Consider the following 21,288-nt stretch of genomic DNA (forward strand, 5'->3'; position numbering starts at 1 on the left):
CAGGCTTCAGACATATTGAGGTTTGATTGCTCCGGTGTCCAGGGGAAAATGCATTTCCTCAAATTCCCCCTGTCAATTATAACGGGATAGGACGCACCCGCTGCCTTTTAAACGGCTCCATTAGCCTGCAGAGCCGTCTCTGACCAGAAATCACAGGAGTCTGAATGCTGAATATGTCAAACGGGGAGAAGATAAAGATGGCACCCACCCATAGGAGATCAATATTCAATTGCTTTACTTGACCTTTCTGAAGTAAACAGCTTTATTTTGACCGGATGGCTAATGACGCATCTTAAGGCAAAATGACACTGGTCTGAAACGCAATGTTATTAAAATCGCAATCTCAAAGGTCTTTCAAACGCTTTCCTCCAGCACAAATTAAATTCATCATATGCCCCTGAGATGTGGCATAAAAAAAAGAAAGAATAAATAATAACAATACACGTGTCTATGATGACATGTTGCAGTGAAAATATTTTCTAAAATACTATTTTATATTTATTGAAATTCCCTTGTAGTGTAGGATTCAGCATAGTACAATAAATGGTTTTTTTGGAAATGAATTCCAAAGTCTCATGGCTGTTGATGTGGCATAAGACTTACACCCAAGACAAAATCTGATGTTGAGCATTGTATATAATATGATAAATAAATACAGAAATACATGAATAAATAAAACAGAAACACAGGTAACTAAAGAAACCCTCTGTAAATTAAAGGGACAATTGACATTTTCGACAGCGCCACACAATTATACCCTTCATGCTGAAAAACATTTCACTTAAACTTGGCTGAATTATTTAGGGATGAGTTAGAATACTACAAACCTGAACAAAAAAAACAAAAAACTGGGAAACGTACAAAAAGCTAAAAGAATAACTAGAGGCCGTCACCTAAAAAATCAATGCCAAGGCTTTTTTTTGAAGTAAAGGAATGCACTCACTGAGACTCTTGGAATTGATCAGCCGGTGCCTGGATGGCTGTGATTTAATAAAGGTGGATCTATAAGACAGGCTTCCCGCAGCGGGATCATTTCTCTGAGTTATAGCTGACCAAGCTCCCCAGTGGCTTTGGTCTAATGCCATTCCACAGGCACTGGCCCTCATTACAAAAAAAGCCTGCATACATTTTTCATTAAAGAAGATCAGCGATGCCTTTCCTTTCTTTCCCCCAGTACATGGCTCATATGCAAAGAGGGAAAGGCACGCGGTGTGGGCACGGGCCGTTGCCCATGTCTGTGTGGGACCAGGCTGGATGCTGACATGATACCGCTGCACCATTGGTACTGTCAGAAACGGGCCCTGGCACACCGCAACGTGCTGAAAACAGAAACTCAACCTTTACATTTTTTTTGTTGTGAATGTTGTGTTCCCCTACTTCTCCGTTTCACTTTGACCAGACGAAAGGTCAAATTTAATTGTTGCCTCAAGCAGAACGTCATGCAAGAGAGCGCAGACAGGTCAAAGTTCATACGGAACTAATCATTTGCCGTGCTCTTACGCCTTAAGACGCTGTTAGTGCTCCTTATTAGGAGTCCTCATTCAAGGAAGCTCAAGGAATGGGGTTGATCAATTCCCTTCTTGCACTGCAAGACAACCTGCTTTTTAATGCACAAGACCGTTTAAATCAAAGGCCTCATTTATATTTTACGGCCTGGCGTAACCTAGTTTGCACGGTTTGAAGAATGGCAGCTCATGCAGAATACGTTAGGCTCGCTTCCGCTTTCTAGTTGGAAACTGAAGTCTGCTGAGACCTGCTGAATTGTCAACAATTCTCTTACTGCACATTAAATAATTGAAGGGAATATGCAGGAACGAGAAATAATAACAAGGACAAAAAGGCAACAGCAACAGAGAAGAAACGCACGGCCATACAAATGAAACATTTACTGCACAGGCCAGACAGACCCCCACCAGGTCCCTATCCCTGTGTCTGGGCTTTGAAATGCGGGTCATATTCAGCAGAGTCTCCGATGTCTTCACCGTTCGTTCACAGGATTAATGTTACACGTGAGGGGAGGGTGGGCTACAGAGGGACAAGGAATCAAAGTGAAAAAATTAGCTGAGGAGAAGACGGATGCCAGATAGGTTGAAGATACTCAGGAATGTGTCTCCAGAAGGGAAATTCTAGGAATATGGACGCACAAGAAATCGGATCAGGGCCTTCGTAAGTCTGAGCAGTTATAAGACCCAGGTTTTTCGTATCTATAAAGCTTGCCCATCTTATTAAAATGTAGTCTGGAACCAATAGGGGGGTGATGAAGGGCCTCTTATAACGTGATATACATTGCCCGAGTGCACGGAATGTACGGTGGATTAAGCGGTATATGGATCAGGCGCCTGTGAGGCATGTATATTAATACACGGAGTATGGCGGACAAGCGCTGAGCCTCCTGAAGTGGTCTGGACGTGCAGCTGTTCCCACACGCTGTTCTCACACAGCGAGCGGGCGGCCAGGCGGGGGGGTGGCGTGGGGGGGCTGCTGCGGCGTGGCTTTTTCGGAGGGGCCCCTGTTTAAAGTTTGGAACAGCGTTCGCTCTGAGATACCGTGAGTAAACATAGTCCGAGGTGGGGAGGGATGCGTCCGAAGAAAAGCGAAACTGTGGCAACTGGAGACAATCCTCGGGAAAATCTGGGGAAGCTAAAGGAATCTCAGGGAGTTTGAGGGAATCGAAGGGACGGTTTGGCAAATGATGGAAGCACACTGTCATACTTCAGACAATGCTGGTCCCATAACCACCTTTGCTGTCTCACCTGAGGACCTGAGTGGAGCACAGCCCTGCAGGCCTCATGCTATTTTCACATGCTTCTGCTGGGGTCACCTTGCCAGCTGGAGACATTTCAGAAACAGACACTTGTTGAGCATTGAGCATTGTTGAGCAGGGGCAGAAGTGTTTAAAACGGGGTCAGAGGTAATTCCCCCCCCTCCCCCAAATGCCCTGTTTCTTGCATCTTGTATACCACTTGCATATGGAGATGAAAAAAATGAGTTTTTGAAGATCATTTTATGCTTCCTCATAATATTGAGGCTAAATGTTTAGATGAAAAGAACCAAATAGGTCTTTATTTTATGATTTTGATCAGGGGTTTCAAATCGTACCTGAAAAGAAACAATATTGCTGCAGGTTTTGTTTTAATCCAACACCAAGACACTCAAAACAAAAACCTTTACTGTACCAACATTGGCCATTTTCTGCTAAGACTGGACACCCCTGATTTGGATGACAGAGTGGTTTGTAAAACAAGGTCCTTGTTCATAATCATTTTTGATTGGGCACCCAACATAAAAAGATGCAACATTGAACTCTGATGACTCACGGCAGTCCTGCTCGTCCGAGTCGTCCTCGCAGTCGTTGTCCCCGTCACACACCCAGGAGCGGCGGATGCACTTGCCGTTGTCACAGTGGAAGTCCAGGGGGGAACAGGTGGGCAGCACTGCAGAACAAGACCAGACAGAGCAACTGACAATAGGCCAGACTAAAATAAAATCACTGTACAGCAGCCTCAGATACATTATGATGGGGTCTGGGACATCACAATACGAACACCTCTGATAGGGACGGGTCTGGGACGTCACCATATAAAAGCATCTGATTGGGTGGGGTCTGGGACGTCACCATATAAAAGCATCTGATTGGGTGGGGTCTGGGACGTCACCATATAAAAGCATCTGATTGGGTGGGGTCTGGGACGTCACCATATAAAAGCATCTGATTGGGTGGGGTCTGGGACGTCACCATATAAAATCATCTGATTGGGTGGGGTCTGGGGCATCACAGTACGGAAGCCTCTGATCGGACAGGGTGTGGACGGAGGCCGTGCTTGTCCCTCGCCCTGGAACTGTGCAAAGCCTCCGTCGTTACAGAGCCTCTCAGAGGGGCCTGTCTGAATGACTCATGCGATGTTATTAATGGCCCAACTCATCCTTCAGGACAAACCCCAGGATGAGTTACAGCAGCCCCCTGTCACTGGGGGGGGGGGCATATGAAAAGGGCCGTGGGTACAGGAGTCGGGATGACAGGCTCATTGCGTCTCTGTTATGGCCAGAGACTGCAACAAAATGAATAAACAGTTGGCTGTTTCTATGGCAACACAAGCCAAACGCCCCCAGATAAGACGTTCCCAGGGAAGGTTGGGCTAAGCCGTTCCCGGTGAAGGTTGGGCTAAGCCGTTTCAGGGGAAGGTTGGGCCACCTTGCAAAGGCTGCCCAACCCCCCCCCACCATCCCCCCCCACCACCCCCCCCCCCCCCATCCCCCCCCATCCCCCCCCACCCCCCCCCCCCCCCCCCCCCCCATTGCTCCCTGCTGCATTATTAAAATAAGTGCCGGATTGATCGCAAGGGCAGAGGTTCCAAGGCCCTCCTGGCTTCCTGTGCCGTTATCCATCGGCGTTGAAGAACTACAGCTGGAGTTATGCACCAGAGGCCCGTGCATTCCTCACTAACCTCATCTCCACACCATCCCCTGCCTCCTCATTACACAGAAGACTGGGGCTTTGTACAAGTAATGGAATTACAAGAGACAAATATTTCACATTGGCACAGACATCTCACCCCAACCCCCCATCTCACACTCCTGGGGTGATTCATAGGCTTATGTTAATATGAAATACTGACAGCTTTCCCATAAAACACAATAAAAAAGTGGCACCTATTAATTTCAATCCAGTGGTGCCGGATTACAAGAATAACACCCCAGCTCTGATGAATGGATAAATCACTGGAGGGGGGAGGGCAGGAAGAGCCCAGTGACCTATATTCTTTTTTACGACGGTTAATTCAGAGTCTGGAGTCTGCTGGGGGAATCCTCCCTCTGTCGGGACTGAACACCCCTCATAATGCCGTGGTGCACTGAAGCTACCCTAACAACGGAGAGAATCTCGCATTTAATGGCGTCTTCTGTAAAGAATTGCTGGTATTCCCAATTTGGAAGTGCTCAGGCAACACACAGTCAGGCCACGGCCACAGTGGGTTACACACATGCCTGAAGACTTATGATAAGATCAAATTTGTTTGATATTCTCAGAAGACTGGATTGGGACAACTGTGATTGTGTCCCTGACCCTCTCACATTAAACAATAGTTGGAGGTGGGTGTGACCACAAAAAGACTGGATATTTTCCTCCAGAACTTTAAAAATGCAAAAAAAAAAAAACAGAAACAAAATCCTGGAGTGTACACTAGGCAGGAGACACTGAATAAACCTTACTAAACACTTCCAGAACTTAACACACGGTGACTGCCAATCCAGTCCAACATTCAACATGCTCTTTGAAACATCAGAAATAAATCCTGCACTGACATGCATCGCTATGTTTCGGTGCAGGCCTTAGGAGTTACATAAATTAAACTGGTCAACAGTTGGAATTGGGTGAAGCCACAAGGTGGCATATTCGTTTCAATAATTGCTTTGTGTTAATGAGCAAGGTGCTATAAAAGGGCACATTAACATGCAAGGATTTTACCATAACCCCACAGACCACATTCATCTTCTGAAGGAGTATGATTAGATCTCATAAGACAGCCTCGCACTGAACTGGACAGCTCCATCAAGACTGAACAAAGAGCTGAAAATCATTCTGCTGTTTGGACTCCCACCACACCTACGCATGTAAACACACACGCAGGCACGCACACACACACACACACAACCATGCGCACACACACACAAATATCCATTTGCTCGGACACACACACAAACACATGCACATGTTCATACACATTCAGACATTGATGCACAAGACCTGTGAAGTGGACGGGAGGGGACATGATTTGCTGGCCTTAATCTCAAGACAAATAATATCCTACTATGCTGAGAAACCGACAATAGACAGACATTAAATAAAAATGTCATTAATTATATATATATTTTTACAATATTTTCACTGCAACATGTTTTATGTCACTTGTATTATGTAAAAAAAACACAAACAGCACACACACAGAGCACAAACAGGGCACACATAGCGCACACACACAGTACACACACACAGAACAAACACACATACAGTACACACACAGAGCACACAGATCACATAGTACACACACAGAGCAAACACACAGCACACAGTACATAGTACATACACTGAGCACACACAGCACACAGTTCACACAGTAGACACACACAGCACACACAGCACACAGTACACACATCACACAGTATACACACACAGCACACACAGAGCACACACACAGTACACAGGACAAAGACAGAGCACACACACAGCACACAGTATACACACAGAGCCCTGCAGCAGTTTGAAGCCTTCCTTAAAATTATAGTAGTTATTACATTGCGGAGACATGCGGTAAGAGTTTCCAATACTGCAGAGGGAGTGTGCAGGTGTGGTCTGCAGATGAAGGAGCTGATCAACCTCACCTGAACCGAGAACCTCTACCTGTCAGCTTCCTCCACATTCCAGCCCACCACACTTACGTCTCAAAATGGATGTTCATTAAACTGTACTTTAAGGAAGAGCAGCTCAGCAGCTCAGCAGCTCAGCTAGGTCGCAAGTAAAAGTAAAGTAGCAGAAGTAAAGTGAAGGTCTCGTAACAGGTTACCATGACAACACTCTCTGGCGACGTGACCCTCCGCAAAATAAATACGTTCCCCGGAGCTTGGGGCAATTTTGCCATTAGCAGACTAATAAAGCATATGTCTTTGGCGTGAGAGGCTCTAATAATAAAAATAATAATGCATTTCATGAATGGAAAGATCAAAATTTCAATGATTGAAATGATCATGATTCGCATCTTTCGGGGCAGCAATTATTTTCCCTAAATCATTCTTGATTAAAGTTAAATTCATTTCTCTGAATACTTTCTCTCATTCACTCTCTCATTGACTCAGTCAATAAGCAATCACAGATTCATCCCAATTCATTATTTAGCCTGCACTTAACATGTCCATGCACACCACCATCTAAAACAGTCGAGGTAAATTAGATGTTGTGTTCTCGAAGAAACTGTGAGCTTGCCAAATGTGCTGGAATTAAAATAGTGTATTCTAACGGTCATGCACAGCACATGCATGTGGTGCAGGCCTGAGGGTAGTTGGGCTGGTGTGGCGGTGGTAATGGTTGTGGAAGTTGTTTCAGTTGTTCACACCTCTCTAGTTAATGACTCAGCCTTTATCGAGCCAGTTACCAGCCGATTCCCCCATAGCATTTACCAGCTAATACGGCTATGGAGCTGCAGTTCACTGCCAATCAGATGGGATGAATTGTTACCTAGCTAGTACTTCAGAAATGTTTGTTTTGTGATTTAGTGAGGTTGCCAGCTAGCTGCTGTTTGAAGAAAATACACAACCAAGCTATTTTAACAGTATGAAAACAGTAAAAAGTTTTTGTAACGACCAGCTTTCTATGAGTTCCCTCGGTATCTTGCAGACTTATTTTATAAAACGTTGCTACCAAATACCAATCTATCTCTAGGTGTAGTTAGACATTATTACACGAGCATTTAAAAAATCCACGTTTTTATCAAGCAGAATACAACTACAGTATAAGGTCTTGTAGTAGAGGTGGTTCAGTTAAGATAGTAAACACACTTTGTCATCAAGTTAACGATTGTAGGGACAGGAAAATATTAGCTTGATATTCAGCAAGCAAGCAAGCATTAGGATTATAAAGGTCACCACAGTTCTGTGTGGTAATTACTGCCAGTAATTAGGTCAAGAAAAAGATGACAATTAACAACATTAAGAAACAAATAATGATCAGCAATAACAATCATCATAACAAATACACAAAATACATCAGTGGGCCCAATTCATGTCTGATAAGACATAAGACTGTTAAGACCCATTCAGACATACTGTAAAGCAGGAATTCTACAAAGGAAGCTTAAAAACCATTAATTGCCTATGAGACGTGCAAGAACACATTCATGGTTTATTAGTTTCATCTCTGCCTTGGGCCACAGAGATCTCTTATAGCTGTCAATTAAAGGGTTTCTGAAGTGCTGCAAAGTTGTGTTTGAGCAGCTGGTTAAGATGAAGCGGAAATATGGAAAAACGGATGCACTCCCGAGACATGCTCCGGAAGCTGGGAAGAGAGCTGCGATGTTGTGAGAAGGAGCCATACTTCCTAACGATGCGTCCCATCTACTGGACCCGCGACCGGGCCTGGAGGGGCAGTGTGAACTCCTCCCGCTCCTTTAGACACAGAGCTCTGAGAGGATGGGAGCACGTGCACACTATCTACTGGAGCTGCGATGTGTAGTGTGAACTCCTCTCAGTGTGAGCTCCTCTCAGTGTGAACTCCTCTCAGTGTGAACTCCTCTCAGTGTGAGCTCCTCTCAGTGTGAGCTCCTCTCAGTGTGAACTCCTCTCAGTGTGAACTCCTCTCAGTGTGAACTCCTCTTGCCCTGAGGGGAAGGGAATGGGTGCACAAGCTCAACATGATGCCGACGATCGTGGATACAAACATCGTGACCGGACATGCAAGGGGAAGTATGAGCATGCCGTTTGTGTTCAAAATGGCAACACCGCTTAAATTCCCCAATCTACCATCTCTGGAGCCCAACGGCTCACAGAATAAGCTTTTGATGCTGTATCGCTTACAGTTGTTTTGCCACATTTTTCCACTGACCCGACAAGTACTTCTTAGATTAAGTAGGCTGCATACCCGTATTGCGCGGGTAGCAGAGGACTGTGTGTTTGCACATACGGTTTAATGTACATGTTGTGCATAGCTGCCATCACACTGCAGTTTGGAAGGTGACTAGCTGGTTGCTTGTCATTATTAACCCAAAGAGCACCAATTGTTGACAGGCCTGTGTAATAAAAACATATTGCCATCTTCAACGGGAAAATTGAAGAAAATAGAGTATTTGCACCTCTCTCTCTCTTCCTTTCTCTCTCTCCGCCTAGCCTTAAAAGCCCTAATGATGTTTACCCCCACATAGCACAATGCCTCACAGATTCTGTGGTGCAAAGACTACTGGGTCAAGTAGAATCAGAATCAAGTAGAATGAGCCACACAAAAGCGGGAATTTAGAGGTTTAACACAAAGTGCTTTGGCTTGCCGCAGTAAAAATTTATCAACAAGCTTCCAGTCTCTGCGGCTTTTTCTATCACCCACCTTTGCGTAGGCCTCAGAAGACAGCAGATTGTGTTTCACCTGGAGGGCTGTGTGCAAAAACCACACGCTCGGCTCCCACCTGGAGGGCTGTGGGCAAAGATAAGGCCCAGAACCTCATATCGACCCCCATGGAGGCTTGGGAAATATTTGGCTTTGTGTAAAAATGCTGCTGATGCACACACTGTTCGGGACTGCGTGCGAGTGTTAGTCACGCCGAAAATATCTTATCTCCACCTGGCACAAATGAGGGCACATCTTCAAAGTGACAGGGCCCTCTGGAGCCATTTCAGAATGCGTGCTGTGTGAGCAAGAGAAAATGGTGGGATATATAAAAACAAACAAACAAAACCTCTCAAATAGCTACTTCCTCCATGCGACAGTTGCCTGGAGTGAACTCACAGGTGTGGTCTCCCGGAATCCAGCAGCGTTGGATGAGATGAGTAATATTATTACATATAATGAGTATCTATCTGCTCAGTAGTACATACACAAAGGTGTGTGTGTGTTTCTGGATTGTTTACAGCTTAATTTAACAGTTAAATAGAAAATGTAATTAAAGATTTGTTGCTGGAAAGATAGCCAGCTACATATCAGCTACCTCCAGAGTGCATTTAAAATAGCATATTAGCATTGTTTGCATCAAATTGACTACTTTATTACTACTGTCAACTTACAAGCTTCATTAGCTTTAGAAATTAATTAGCATTATACCGAAATATGCTAAATCTCCTGTCTCACTGTAGCACTGTATTTCCTAGAGAAATGTTCTGCAGTTTACAATGCACAAAATTACAACTCAGTCAGAAAAGAGGATTCACAGTCCAAAGCATAAATGTCCTTAATGCATATTTGTTCCCCAAGGCAAGAAACCCATGTACCAAAGTTTAGTCACTGTCAAAATGGTTCAGAAGTTTCATGTGTTAAAAATTCTAATTTTCTTTTATGGTCCCATCCCCGTTTTCTCAGTGATTACAAAAGCTCTGATAATGCAGGACTGGGCCTATCGCTGTAAACTGTGTTTCAGAGTGCAGACAATCATACGCTCCCCTCTGAAGTGCATTATGCCAGGTGGCGTTGCACAGACACAAGTTGGAGGAAGAAACTTCACCTGCAGCTCAAGAGACAAACTCCTGGGCACCTGATTGACCAGCAGGGGTCACTGGCATGACTGAAACCCTCCCATCCCAGGGTGACACTGTCAAATGCACATCACCTGAAGGGCTCCTGCCCAAAGCTGGATCACCTCCATGCACTAGAACAGTGCTTTAACAGATACCAGACTGTGGGGCTTATCCATGCACTAGAACAGTGCTTTAACAGATACCAGACTGTGGGGCCCATCCATGCACTAGAACAGTGACTTAACAGAGACCAGTCTCCGGGGTTCATCCATACACTAGAACAGTACCTTAACAGATTCTAGTCTCGGGGGTTCATCCATACACTAGAACAGAGCCTTAACAGATTCTAGTCTCGGGGGTTCATCCATACACTAGAACAGTACCTTAACAGATTATAGTCTTGGGGGTTCATCCATACACTAGAACAGAGCCTTAACAGATTATAGTCTCGGGGGTTCATCCATACACTAGAACAGTACCTTAACAGATTCTAGTCTCGGGGGTTCATCCATACACTAGAACAGAGCCTTAACAGATTCTAGTCTCGGGGGTTCATCCATACACTAGAACAGAGCCTTAACAGATTCTAGTCTCGGGGGTTCATCCATACACTAGAACATCCTCTACAGGACCACGGGAGGAGGGGGTGGGGGGTGGTAAGCAAACATTTTGTTAAGAGCACAAAGGAAAGGACTCGACACATTTGGGCAGTAAGTCCTCACCCAGGCCCCTGAGCATTGTGAGGGTGAAGGGGGGGGGGGGGGGGGGATGTGCCTCATGTGGCTGAAAGCCCCCTACCCCTGTTTGCACCCAGCTCTATTATAAAACCTGTACTGCACATGAGGGTAAGCCCATGTGGGGGTTGGAGGGGGTGGGGGTAATGAGGCTTCTGTAGGACCCCTGCTTCCCATCAGACTGCTGTCAAACACACTCCACAGAGTCAATGGAGAGAGAATAAAAGGGAGGCCCCAGAGAAAGCAGCAAACAACTGAGCAGGGTGTTAATGTCTAAACAACAGAGCAGAGTGTTAATGTCTAAACAACTGAGCAGAGTGTTAATGTCTAAACAACTGAGCAGAGTGTTAATGTCAAAACAACTGGGCAGGGTGTTAATGTCTAAACAACTGAGCAGGGTGTTAATGTCTAAACAACTGGGCAGGGTGTTAATGTCTAAACAACTGGGCAGGGTGTTAATGTCTAAACAACTGGGCAGGGTGTTAATGTCTAAACAACTGGGCAGGGTGTTAATGTCTAAACAACTGAGCAGGGTGTTAATGTCTAAACAACTGGGCAGGGTGTTAATGTCTAAACAACTGGGCAGGGTGTTAATGTCTAAACAACTGAGCAGGGTGTTAATGTCTAAACAACTGAGCAGAGTGTTAATGTCTAAACAACTGAGCAGAGTGTTAATGTCTAAACAACTGAGCAGAGTGTTAATGTCAAAACAACTGGGCAGGGTGTTAATGTCTAAACAACTGAGCAGGGTGTTAATGTCTAAACAACTGAGCAGGGTGTTAATGTCTAAACAACTGAGCAGAGTGTTAATGTCTAAACAACTGAGCAGAGTGTTAATGTCTAAACAACTGAGCAGAGTGTTAATGTCAAAACAACTGGGCAGGGTGTTAATGTCTAAACAACTGAGCAGGGTGTTAATGTCTAAACAACTGAGCAGAGTGTTAATGTCTAAACAACTGAGCAGAGTGTTAATGTCTAAACAACTGAGCAGAGTGTTAATGTCAAAACAACTGGGCAGGGTGTTAATGTCTAAACAACTGAGCAGGGTGTTAATGTCAAAACAACTGGGCAGGGTGTTAATGTCTAAACAACTGAGCAGGGTGTTAATGTCTAAACAACTGAGCAGGGTGTTAATGTCTAAACAACTGAGCAGGGTGTTAATGTCTAAACAACTGAGCAGAGTGTTAATGTCAAAACAACTGGGCAGGGTGTTAATGTCTAAACAACTGAGCAGGGTGTTAATGTCTAAACAACTGAGCAGGGTGTTAATGTCTAAACAACTGAGCAGAGTGTTAATGTCAAAACAACTGGGCAGGGTGTTAATGTCTAAACAACTGAGCAGGGTGTTAATGTCTAAACAACTGGGCAGGGTGTTAATGTCTAAACAACTGGGCAGGGTGTTAATGTCTAAACAACTGAGCAGGGTGTTAATGTCTAAACAACTGAGCAGGGTGTTGAAATGAAATTGCCTTGTTACAATTGATAGTGACACTATAATTGATAAGGATACCGAAACTAGCACGAGTGACCGAGCCCGCCTTCCCCCCCACGTTCCTACAGGTGCTTTCCCTCCACATTCAGCAAGTTGAACCTCCCTACAACTGGTGAAGAACAAACACTGGTGTCACAAATGTTCACTGAATGACTCCTACAGGCGCATTTCAAAACGCTTACAGCGTCCTACAGGTGTGCCCCAATACACTTACAGCATCTGCTCCTACAGGTGTGCCCCAATATGCTTACAGTGTCCCACTGCTACAGGTGTGCCCCAATACACTTACAGCATCTGCTCCTACAGGTGTGTCCCAATATGCTTACAGTGTCCCACTGCTACAGGTGTGCCCCAATACACTTACAGCATCTGCTCCTACAGGTGTGCCCCAATATGCTTACAGTGTCCCGCTGCTACAGGTGTGCCCCAATACGCTTACAGTGTCCCGCTGCTACAGGTGTGCCCCAATACGCTTACAGTGTCCCGCTGCTACAGGTGTGCCCCAATAGGCTTACAGTGTCCCGTTCCTACAGGTGTGTCCCGACACGCTTACAGCGTCTGCCGTTACAGGTGCGTTGCGATTGGTCTGCATTCAGTGAACATTTGTGACACCAGAGTTTGTTCTTCACCAGTTGTAGGGAGGTTCAGATTGCTGACTTGGCCAAATGTTTGTGATGATTTGTTTGTGCTCATGTTCAGCCAAAGGTTAGGACAAATAACTGAATTCAAGCCAATGTCTCCATTTTTACACAGCAATCAGGCATTCGGAAAATAAGTGGAAAATTGCATTTGTGTAACATCACCTAAACGATGGGCTGACTCACAGTTGGCTATGACGTGTGAGTAAAAGGTATGAAATGCATTACTACTAAAAACAGTGGAACTTGTGTTTGCACACACACAGCTGGAGCAAAGACAGAAAAGACATAGTAAATATGCAGTAAACTACATAAATAAAAAATAATAATACAATTCTATTTTATTATAAATGTACTCAGAGATCCAGATTTTCACAGTGGAGCTAACTTTTAATGCAGTTCAGTACAACCAACCAGTGCTGACATTTTACTACCAACAGAAAGAGAATGTTACAATAACGTGCAATGCAATATTAACAAGAAAACTTTCTATGCAATCTTTCCCCCAAAATACTACGTGTTCATAATGTTCGACTCATAAATTCAGAAAAAAAATGTCAGGACTGCTGATGCTGCAATTTCAGAGATTCCCAGGGATGAGTGCCTGCAACAGCAAATGTGCCTGCAACCCACGATGAAGGCATTTAATAAAACAATGAAGGCATTTAATAAAACGATGGAGGCATTTAATAAAACGATGAAGGAATTTAATAAAACGATGGAGGCATTTAATAAAACGATGAAGGCATTTAATAAAACGATGAAGGCATTTAATAAAACATATTATATGACGGTAGTAATTCTGCCCTATATTCACATGAGAAGCGTTTTGTAAAACATTAAAAAACCCAGGAAAATCCCTTTCACTGCAGCAGCAGATTTGTGCCGGCCAACTCAAAATGAATGAATCTGCCAATCTCTGCACCCCCGATAATCGCGTCTTTCTTCTTGTGCGTGTGTTCCTCTTGTCGTTTACTGATACTGCAGTAAATATTTACAAAAGGGTAGGCGTGTTTGGATTTTGGTGCTGTACAAGTTGCCGTGGTCTCCGGCTGGTTAAGAAAAAAAGATAGCAACACTGGAGGGATTATGCAAATTTCCAAGAGCAAATAAGAATTAAACCCTGGGACAGAAACGGAACAAAAAAGAAACGCTGAATTCCCTCACAGTTGGTTTTCCCTCACAGACAAGATAATGGTTCTATCACAAAATGTCTCTCCCTGAGGAGAGAAGTGTCGTCCGTAATGTTCTGTAAGAGACGCTCGCGGCTCGAGGCCTCCGGGGGAGAGCCCGCACTCCCATTGGCTGAAGCCGGCGCAGCGGTGGCGGATCATGAGGTTCCGTATTCTTGTTTTTTGACAGTCCGAAAGCAGCGGGATGCCCCCTCCGGCCCAGGAGAGACGCCCCGGCCGAGGGCAAACCTCAGCGCCTCCGCTTTCAAGTGGAGGGATCCCGTTCATCCCACCTCCAGCCCCTGGCAGCACCGAGGAGCGGGGCCTTTCAACTCAGCATGGGGGCAGCCGGAGGATAACAGCACCCCGGCCACCGGCTCAATCTGAAGTCCTGAGCCCAGGAGTACCAGCGGTGGGGGTGATGGAGGGAGAGAGGTTTCAAGTGTGAAAGAGTGAGAGGGAGGGAGAGAAAGGGAGGATTGTGTGCAGGATTGACGGTGAAAAGGTGAGGGGGAGATAACTGAAATGGGGTGAGGGGGATTTCACCCAAAACCCCTGCACCAGACACGTGGGCCGTCTTTGTTCCTGAGGGCACTGTTGGGGACTGGTCACTGTCTGTCAACACTGTCGATTCACCCGCTTGAGTACAGAGGTCCACTTTGCCCTGGCCTCACTATTAAAACCAACTACGGCTTATCTATTTAAAGGCGACCAACTGTTCACAGTTTGAAAGGGAGAGATTGTGCATAAAAAGTGCACTTAAGCCAATCAAGCACAGACCAGCACGACCCCAGACAAAGGGGGCAAAACTGCTGCCTGCCATAGGCCCGATAATATCCCAGCATCCTTTCTGCCCACTTAAAGGGGACAGAGGACCCTCAAAACATCATGTACAGTATTCTAGACTGAAGTTCCCACGGCAAGGACTGGGGGTTATACAGAGAAGAGTACAGATTGTTCCAGCACGTTCTAACAATTTTGGGCACAGGGCACAACCTGCATATATTCTTTAGTAACTATAGAATGCCTCAGAATAGTAAAGTATACATTTCAAAACATCCACAGAGATCTGCATGAATCTGGTCAACTTCATCACTCCCTTCTAAAACAGTCCTCCTGTTTAAGCAACAAATGCACTTCAAATAAAGCTGAAGCCACACCACCCCACCTTGAATCTCTGAGCGACAATCCACACATTACTCCCGTTTCCTCTGAGAATATATTAAAAACCATGAAATTACCTTGTCTTCCATCTTAATTTCCACTGTTTTTATAGCCACTTTGACAAGACCTTGAATGTAACCTTGGTTACTGAGAGACACTCCTACGTTTTTGCCAGTGAACTCACTTCCCCAGGTTTGCGCAACATTAAATCCAATTCAGAGGCATTTCTCTTTTCAAAAGAAAGAAAACGTTAAACGCTTTTACCATTGGTCCGTATCGACAGCACTCATCAAATTGATCGAGGCTGGTACACTGGACACCGGACGTTTGACATTGAGCACTTAATAATGAAGAGAGCTTCAATTATCAAACTGCCATTAATCGATTCAGTCAGCCAGTTAGCTTCCCTATGAGGGGTTTACATTTAGCGGCAAGTCAATCTTTGGGCTGTTTGGGCCACCCTGCCTTGGATCAAGTGGGATACTGTGTGTGTGCTTGTGTGCAGGTACAGTGTGTGTGTATGTGTGTGTATGCGTCTCTGTATGTATGTGTACGTGCATGTACATACAGTGTGTGTGTGTGTGTGTGTGTGTGTGTGCGCGCAGGTCCTCCAGACCTCCAGCTAGTGTTCAAACTCTAAACCCCAACCAGACCTCTCCACCTCACAACCTCTTATAGCCCCCATCCTTGTGGGGTCGTTTCTTTCAGTCACGATACCGGACTGTAATGGCACCATAGTGGCAGAACTACCCAAATCCGGCCAAAGACCCTGCTCTTCAGACTCTTGGTTTGCCTCCAGTCCTCTCCCTTCCTCATAAGTAACTCTGGGTAATACTATAATGCAGTCTGAGAAAGTTATTTTCATGAAAACTAAAGCTCTCGGGCAGATTAGGTTTACTGCTTGAATGTCCCCAGAAGGATCATACGGATTTACTGAAAAACCTCCAGGTGAAGCACATCGCATTCGTCAAGTCAAGTTACATTGTCAGAGAAGGAGCTATACAAGCCAGCACAAAGCGCTTCGCAGACATTGACATGTACAGATAGGTCAAAACATAATAAAAGCAAAGTTTACTATGATTAAAAATCATTTTAAAACACACATCTAGCCCAAAGATTTATTTGCACAAATTAATAAAAATCTGTTAAATAGGATCTGAACCATGACAGTGCCCCCTCTCTAATGGCGACAAGGTCTTTAAGCCTATTCAGAAGGATACAGTGGTCTATCATATCAAACGCAGCACTAAGATCCAACAGCACAAGAAGTGAAATGTGGTTGCGATCAATAGCAGAGAGATCATTTGCTAGGCTGTGTCCATGCTGTGGTGTGGTCGAAATCCAGACTGGAAGACTTCATAGACACTATTCTCATGTAGAAATTAACAGATTTCTCTAATAACTTTGGTACATATCCAGCAGTCAGACACATTTATGATGTTTAGTAATGGTTTGCCAATAGATGGTGAAATCTCTAACTAATTTTGTAGGTATAGGCTCCTATAAACATGTAGATACTATATGAACATTGAAATCATCTCATTCTAAAGGAACAAAGAATGTAGCACAGAGCATGCGACCAAAAGAAGTTAAAAGATCCTTTGTTTGGTCCCTCTAATCTTTTCAATCTTTGAATCAAAGAAAGTCATTCTGGATTCAGTTTGTGATTGACTCTTGGTTAATTTGCCAACTAAACTAAAAAGGATTCTTGCATTATTTTATTGTCCTCAATCAGGCTGGACAGATCATATGACCTGGCCACAGAGAGAGCTTGTTTATAGTTCAGAAGAATCTCTCCAGGCACGGCAAAACACCTTCAGCTTGGTTGATCGCCACTTGCGCTCCAGTTTTCTTGAAGCTTGCTCAAGGGCACGGGTATGATCATTGTACAATGGAGCAAGCTTGAGTGTACAACCTCAACCTCAAGTCATAAGCTCTGTGTTCAGAGTACTAGTCAACATTAAAACAAATAAGCAAATGCTCTGATTATATTGGGAAAGGGTGACAGTATCAATGTCAACACCAAAGGTCAACACAAGGGTGTGACCTCGGTGACGAGTAGAACTCTGGACATGCTGTCCGAGTCTAACAGAGCGGAAGAGAGAAGAAAAAGCAGTCCTAAGAGGATATGGATATTAAAATCACCAACAATGAGGACTCTGTCCACTGTGACCATGATTTTGATTGCTGGGATTAGGCATTAGTAGCACTAGTGCGTCATTGCGGAAGTTGAAATGAAATGAAATAAAAATCGCCATATTATTTTAATTAAAACTATTCGTTTTAACTAAAATAATATACGCACACAGGATCAGCATTACATATGCGTGAGTTTCATCATAGTTGTTGTCGACAAGAGAGGTATATTAGTAAGATGGTTCCTGAAAGTTACGTGTGTCCACTCCCAGTTTATGGGTGAGTGCTGGGTACCCAAGTGATTTGTAGGGGAACCCCGAAAGGCTGAGAAATTGCTGCTTCTGAAGGACTTGTTCCGAAATTGAGTGAGCGTGCAACTTTAGCTTGTTCTGCGCAGCTGGTCGTATCAAGGGTTTTGGGGATTTTTTGTTTAGCCTTTGTTTCTGTGCTGTGTAACTGAAAAGGGTCACTTGTCAAGGCTACTCACAGTATTTCTACTCACAGTTACCCTTCTAGATAACGAGATGCCCTGGCTAACTCGTGAATGACAGAGCGGTGACATTTAGAATTTTGCCACAATCTGACATGTATCTTAGCAACACTGCTGTGTGTGGACCAGACCAGTAAGTGAAGATGCAATGTTTACTCATCAAAGTCCTTGTGCAAGCTATGCTAACCAGCGGCAAGAGGACAAAGCCTAAATACATACACCTTTCATCCATAACAAGCCCTTCAAAGAGAATGTAAGACCATAAAAACATAAAACATAACTTAAAATGAGAAACCACACTCTGAATTAGCAGAAAGGAGGAGTGCGATGGGGTGGGGCCCGGAGGGGAGTCTCCAGGCTGAAGCTCCTGTCAGCCTGACCTCCATGGGGAGTCTGGGGGTGTGGGAGAGAGGTTTTGGGGGGGTTTGGGGGTTCGGGGAGGGAGGTTTTGGGGGGGGGGGGGGGGGGGGGGGGTTGGCGGGTTCGGGGAGGGGTGTGGGAGGGAGGTTTTGGGAGGGAGGGGTTTGAGGGTTCGGGGAGGGAGGTTTTGGAAGGAGGTTTTGGGAGGGAGGGGTTTGAGGGTTCGGGGAGGGAGGTTTTGGGGGGGGGGGGGTTGGAGGGTTCGGGGAGGGGTGTGGGAGGGAGGTTTTTGGAGGGGGGGGGTTTGAGGGTTCAGGGAGGGGTGTGGGAGGGAGGTTTTGGGGGGGGGGGGGTTTGGGGGGGAGGTTTTGGGAGGGGGGGGGTTTGGGGAGGGGTGTGGGAGGGAGGTTTTGGCGGTTCGGGGAGGGGTGTGGGAGGGAGGTTTTGGGAGGAGGGGGTGGGGTTCGAGGGTTCGGGGAGGGAGGTTTTGGGAGGGGGGGGTTTTGGGGTTCGGGGAGGGGTGTGGGAGGGAGGTTTTGGGAGGGAGGGGTTCGAGGGTTCGGGGAGGGAGGTTTTGGGAGGGGGGGGTTTTGGGGTTCGGGGAGGGGTGTGGGAGGGAGGTTTTGGGAGGGAGGGGTTTGAGGGTTCGGGGAGGGAGGTTTTTGGGAGGGGGGGGTTTTGGGGTTCGGGGAGGGGTGTGGGAGGGAGGTTTTGGGGGGGTTTGGGGGGTTCGGGGAGGGGTGTGGGAGGGAGGTTTTGAGAGGGGGGGGGTTTGGGGGTTCGGGGAGGGAGGTTTGGGGGTTCGGGGAGGTTTACTTACTGCAGCCATCCTCGTCACTGTGGTCTCCGCAGTCGTTGTCTCCGTCGCACTGCCACTGTGCCGGGATGCAGGTGCACTCCCCGAATGCACTGACCGCGCAGGTGAAGTGGTTCCTGCCGCACGAGCACTCTGAGCTGCCCGCCACACCTGAGCCAGGAGAGAGAGAGAGTCTCACTGCGGGGGTTTGGGGGGAGGGGGGGACTGAAAAGGCTCCAGGGGTTGCTGGGTGGCTCATAATGTTCAGGCACCTGTCCAATGCATGGATGGGCCCCACAGTCTGGTGTATCTGTTAAGGCACTGTTCTAGTGCACGAATGGGCCCTACAGTCTGGTATCTGTTAAGGCACTGTTCTAGTGCAAGGATGGGCCCCACAGTCTTGTGTATCTGCTAAGGCACTGTTCTAGTGCATGGATGGATTCCATGTTCTGCATCAAATATAAACAATGCCAGAGGCAACAACTGGTACAATTTGGTACAAATACCTCAACCAATCACTGGGCATGTTATTGGTTTTGCTTGTGCTAAAAGTGTTAGTACAACCACAAATCTGAAAAGGTTTTAATGGTATTGAAAAAATAAAGAAAGAAAGCAGTGATTTTCTCTCCGACCACAGATAATGATAAAAATCTGTTAAATAGGATCTGAACCATGACAATGCCGACAAGGTCTTTAAGCCTATTCAGAAGGATACAGTGGTCTATCATATCAAACGCAGCACTAAGATCCAACAGCACAAGAAGTGAAATGTTGGTTGCGATCAATAGATCAATAGATCAATAGATCGCTCAGAGGGCACTGCATCAAGAACAATCATCAGAACCTATCATTCATCTATAAGCCATATCACACATGGGCTCAGGATTACTTTGGCAAACCTTTGTCAAGCACTACAATATGCAGTTACATCCACAAATGGCAGTTCAAATTTAACTGCGCCAGAAGCAAGCCTTATGTCAACCGTGTCCAGAAGCAAGCCTTATGTAGGTCAACCGTGTCCAGAAGCAAGCCTTATGTATGTCAACCGTGTCCAGAAGCAAGCCTTATGTAGGTCAACCGTGTCCAGAAGCAAGCCTTATGTCAACCGTGTCCAGAAGCAAGCCTTATGTATGTCAACCGTGTCCAGAAGCAAGCCTTATGTATGTCAACCGTGTCCAGAAGCAAGCCTTATGTCAACCGTGTCCAGAAGCAAGCCTTATGTCAACCGTGCCCAGAAGCAAGCCTTATGTCAACCGTGTCCAGAAGCAAGCCTTATGTCAACCGTGTCCAGAAGCAAGCCTTATGTCAACCGTGTCCAGAAGCAAGCCTTATGTCAACCGTGTCCAGAAGCAAGCCGTATGTCAACCGTGTCCAGAAGCACCGGTGACTGCTCTGGGCTCGGAGGCATCAGGGATGGACCGCCACACAGCGGAAAAGTTTAGTGTAGTCATACAAATACGTATTTCATGCCTTTTTTTGGAAAAAATGGACGCTGTGTGCTCCGGACCAAAGACAAAAAGGACCATTCAGACTGTTACCAGCAACAAGAAAAGCCAGGGCCTGTCATGGTATGGGATTGTGTCAGTGCCTTTAGTAAACCGAAAAGTAGATAGAGATTTTGGAGCAACATATGCTTCCTTCAAGACGACATCTTTCCCAGGGACACCCATGCGAAACCACATTCTGCACACATTACAGAGGCATGACAGCGGGTGCCGGACTGCCGCAGTCGACGAAGACCCCGTACTGTTCACACCTTGTTTGGAGGAACATCTGAAATGCTTCAGCACTTGGCGTCTACAGGCTCTAAATGTCTTAGGAGTTGTGAAAAGGAATGGCAATATTAAGTGGTCAATGCTTTACTGTCCCAACTTGATATAAAAAATATGTTGCAAGAATCAAAATTTTAATAACTATTTATTTTGAAAAAACAGTAAAGTTCATGAGGTAAAATGCCAAATAACCTGCTGTTGTAATATTGTATTATATATGCAATTGTATTATTTTCAATGTAATACAGGTCAAAGATAATTTACAATGAACAGTTTTTGGTTTTACAAACCAAAGCGTGTTCCTCTCGCTCATGTTACCAGTGCTGTTCAG

General features: G+C 45.5%; 1 protein-coding gene across 4 annotated transcripts in view; it reads right to left on the reverse strand.

Annotated features, from left to right (window-relative positions):
- The window catches only part of LOC133111189 (low-density lipoprotein receptor-related protein 4-like), a 120,424-nt gene that overhangs the window by 59,493 nt on the left and 39,643 nt on the right, over positions 1-21,288 (reverse strand). For all 4 annotated transcript variants that reach the window (XM_061221356.1, XM_061221355.1, XM_061221358.1 and 1 more), the window contains exons 2-3: positions 19,210-19,356; positions 3,318-3,434 (exon numbers count right to left, since the gene is read on the reverse strand). In XM_061221356.1, coding sequence (XP_061077340.1) covers positions 3,318-3,434; positions 19,210-19,356 — 264 coding nt within the window. The remainder of the gene's footprint in view (positions 1-3,317; positions 3,435-19,209; positions 19,357-21,288) is intronic.

The sequence above is a fragment of the Conger conger genome, chromosome 15, assembly GCF_963514075.1.
Source record: "Conger conger chromosome 15, fConCon1.1, whole genome shotgun sequence".
In the NCBI taxonomy this organism is placed as follows: domain Eukaryota; kingdom Metazoa; phylum Chordata; class Actinopteri; order Anguilliformes; family Congridae; genus Conger; species Conger conger.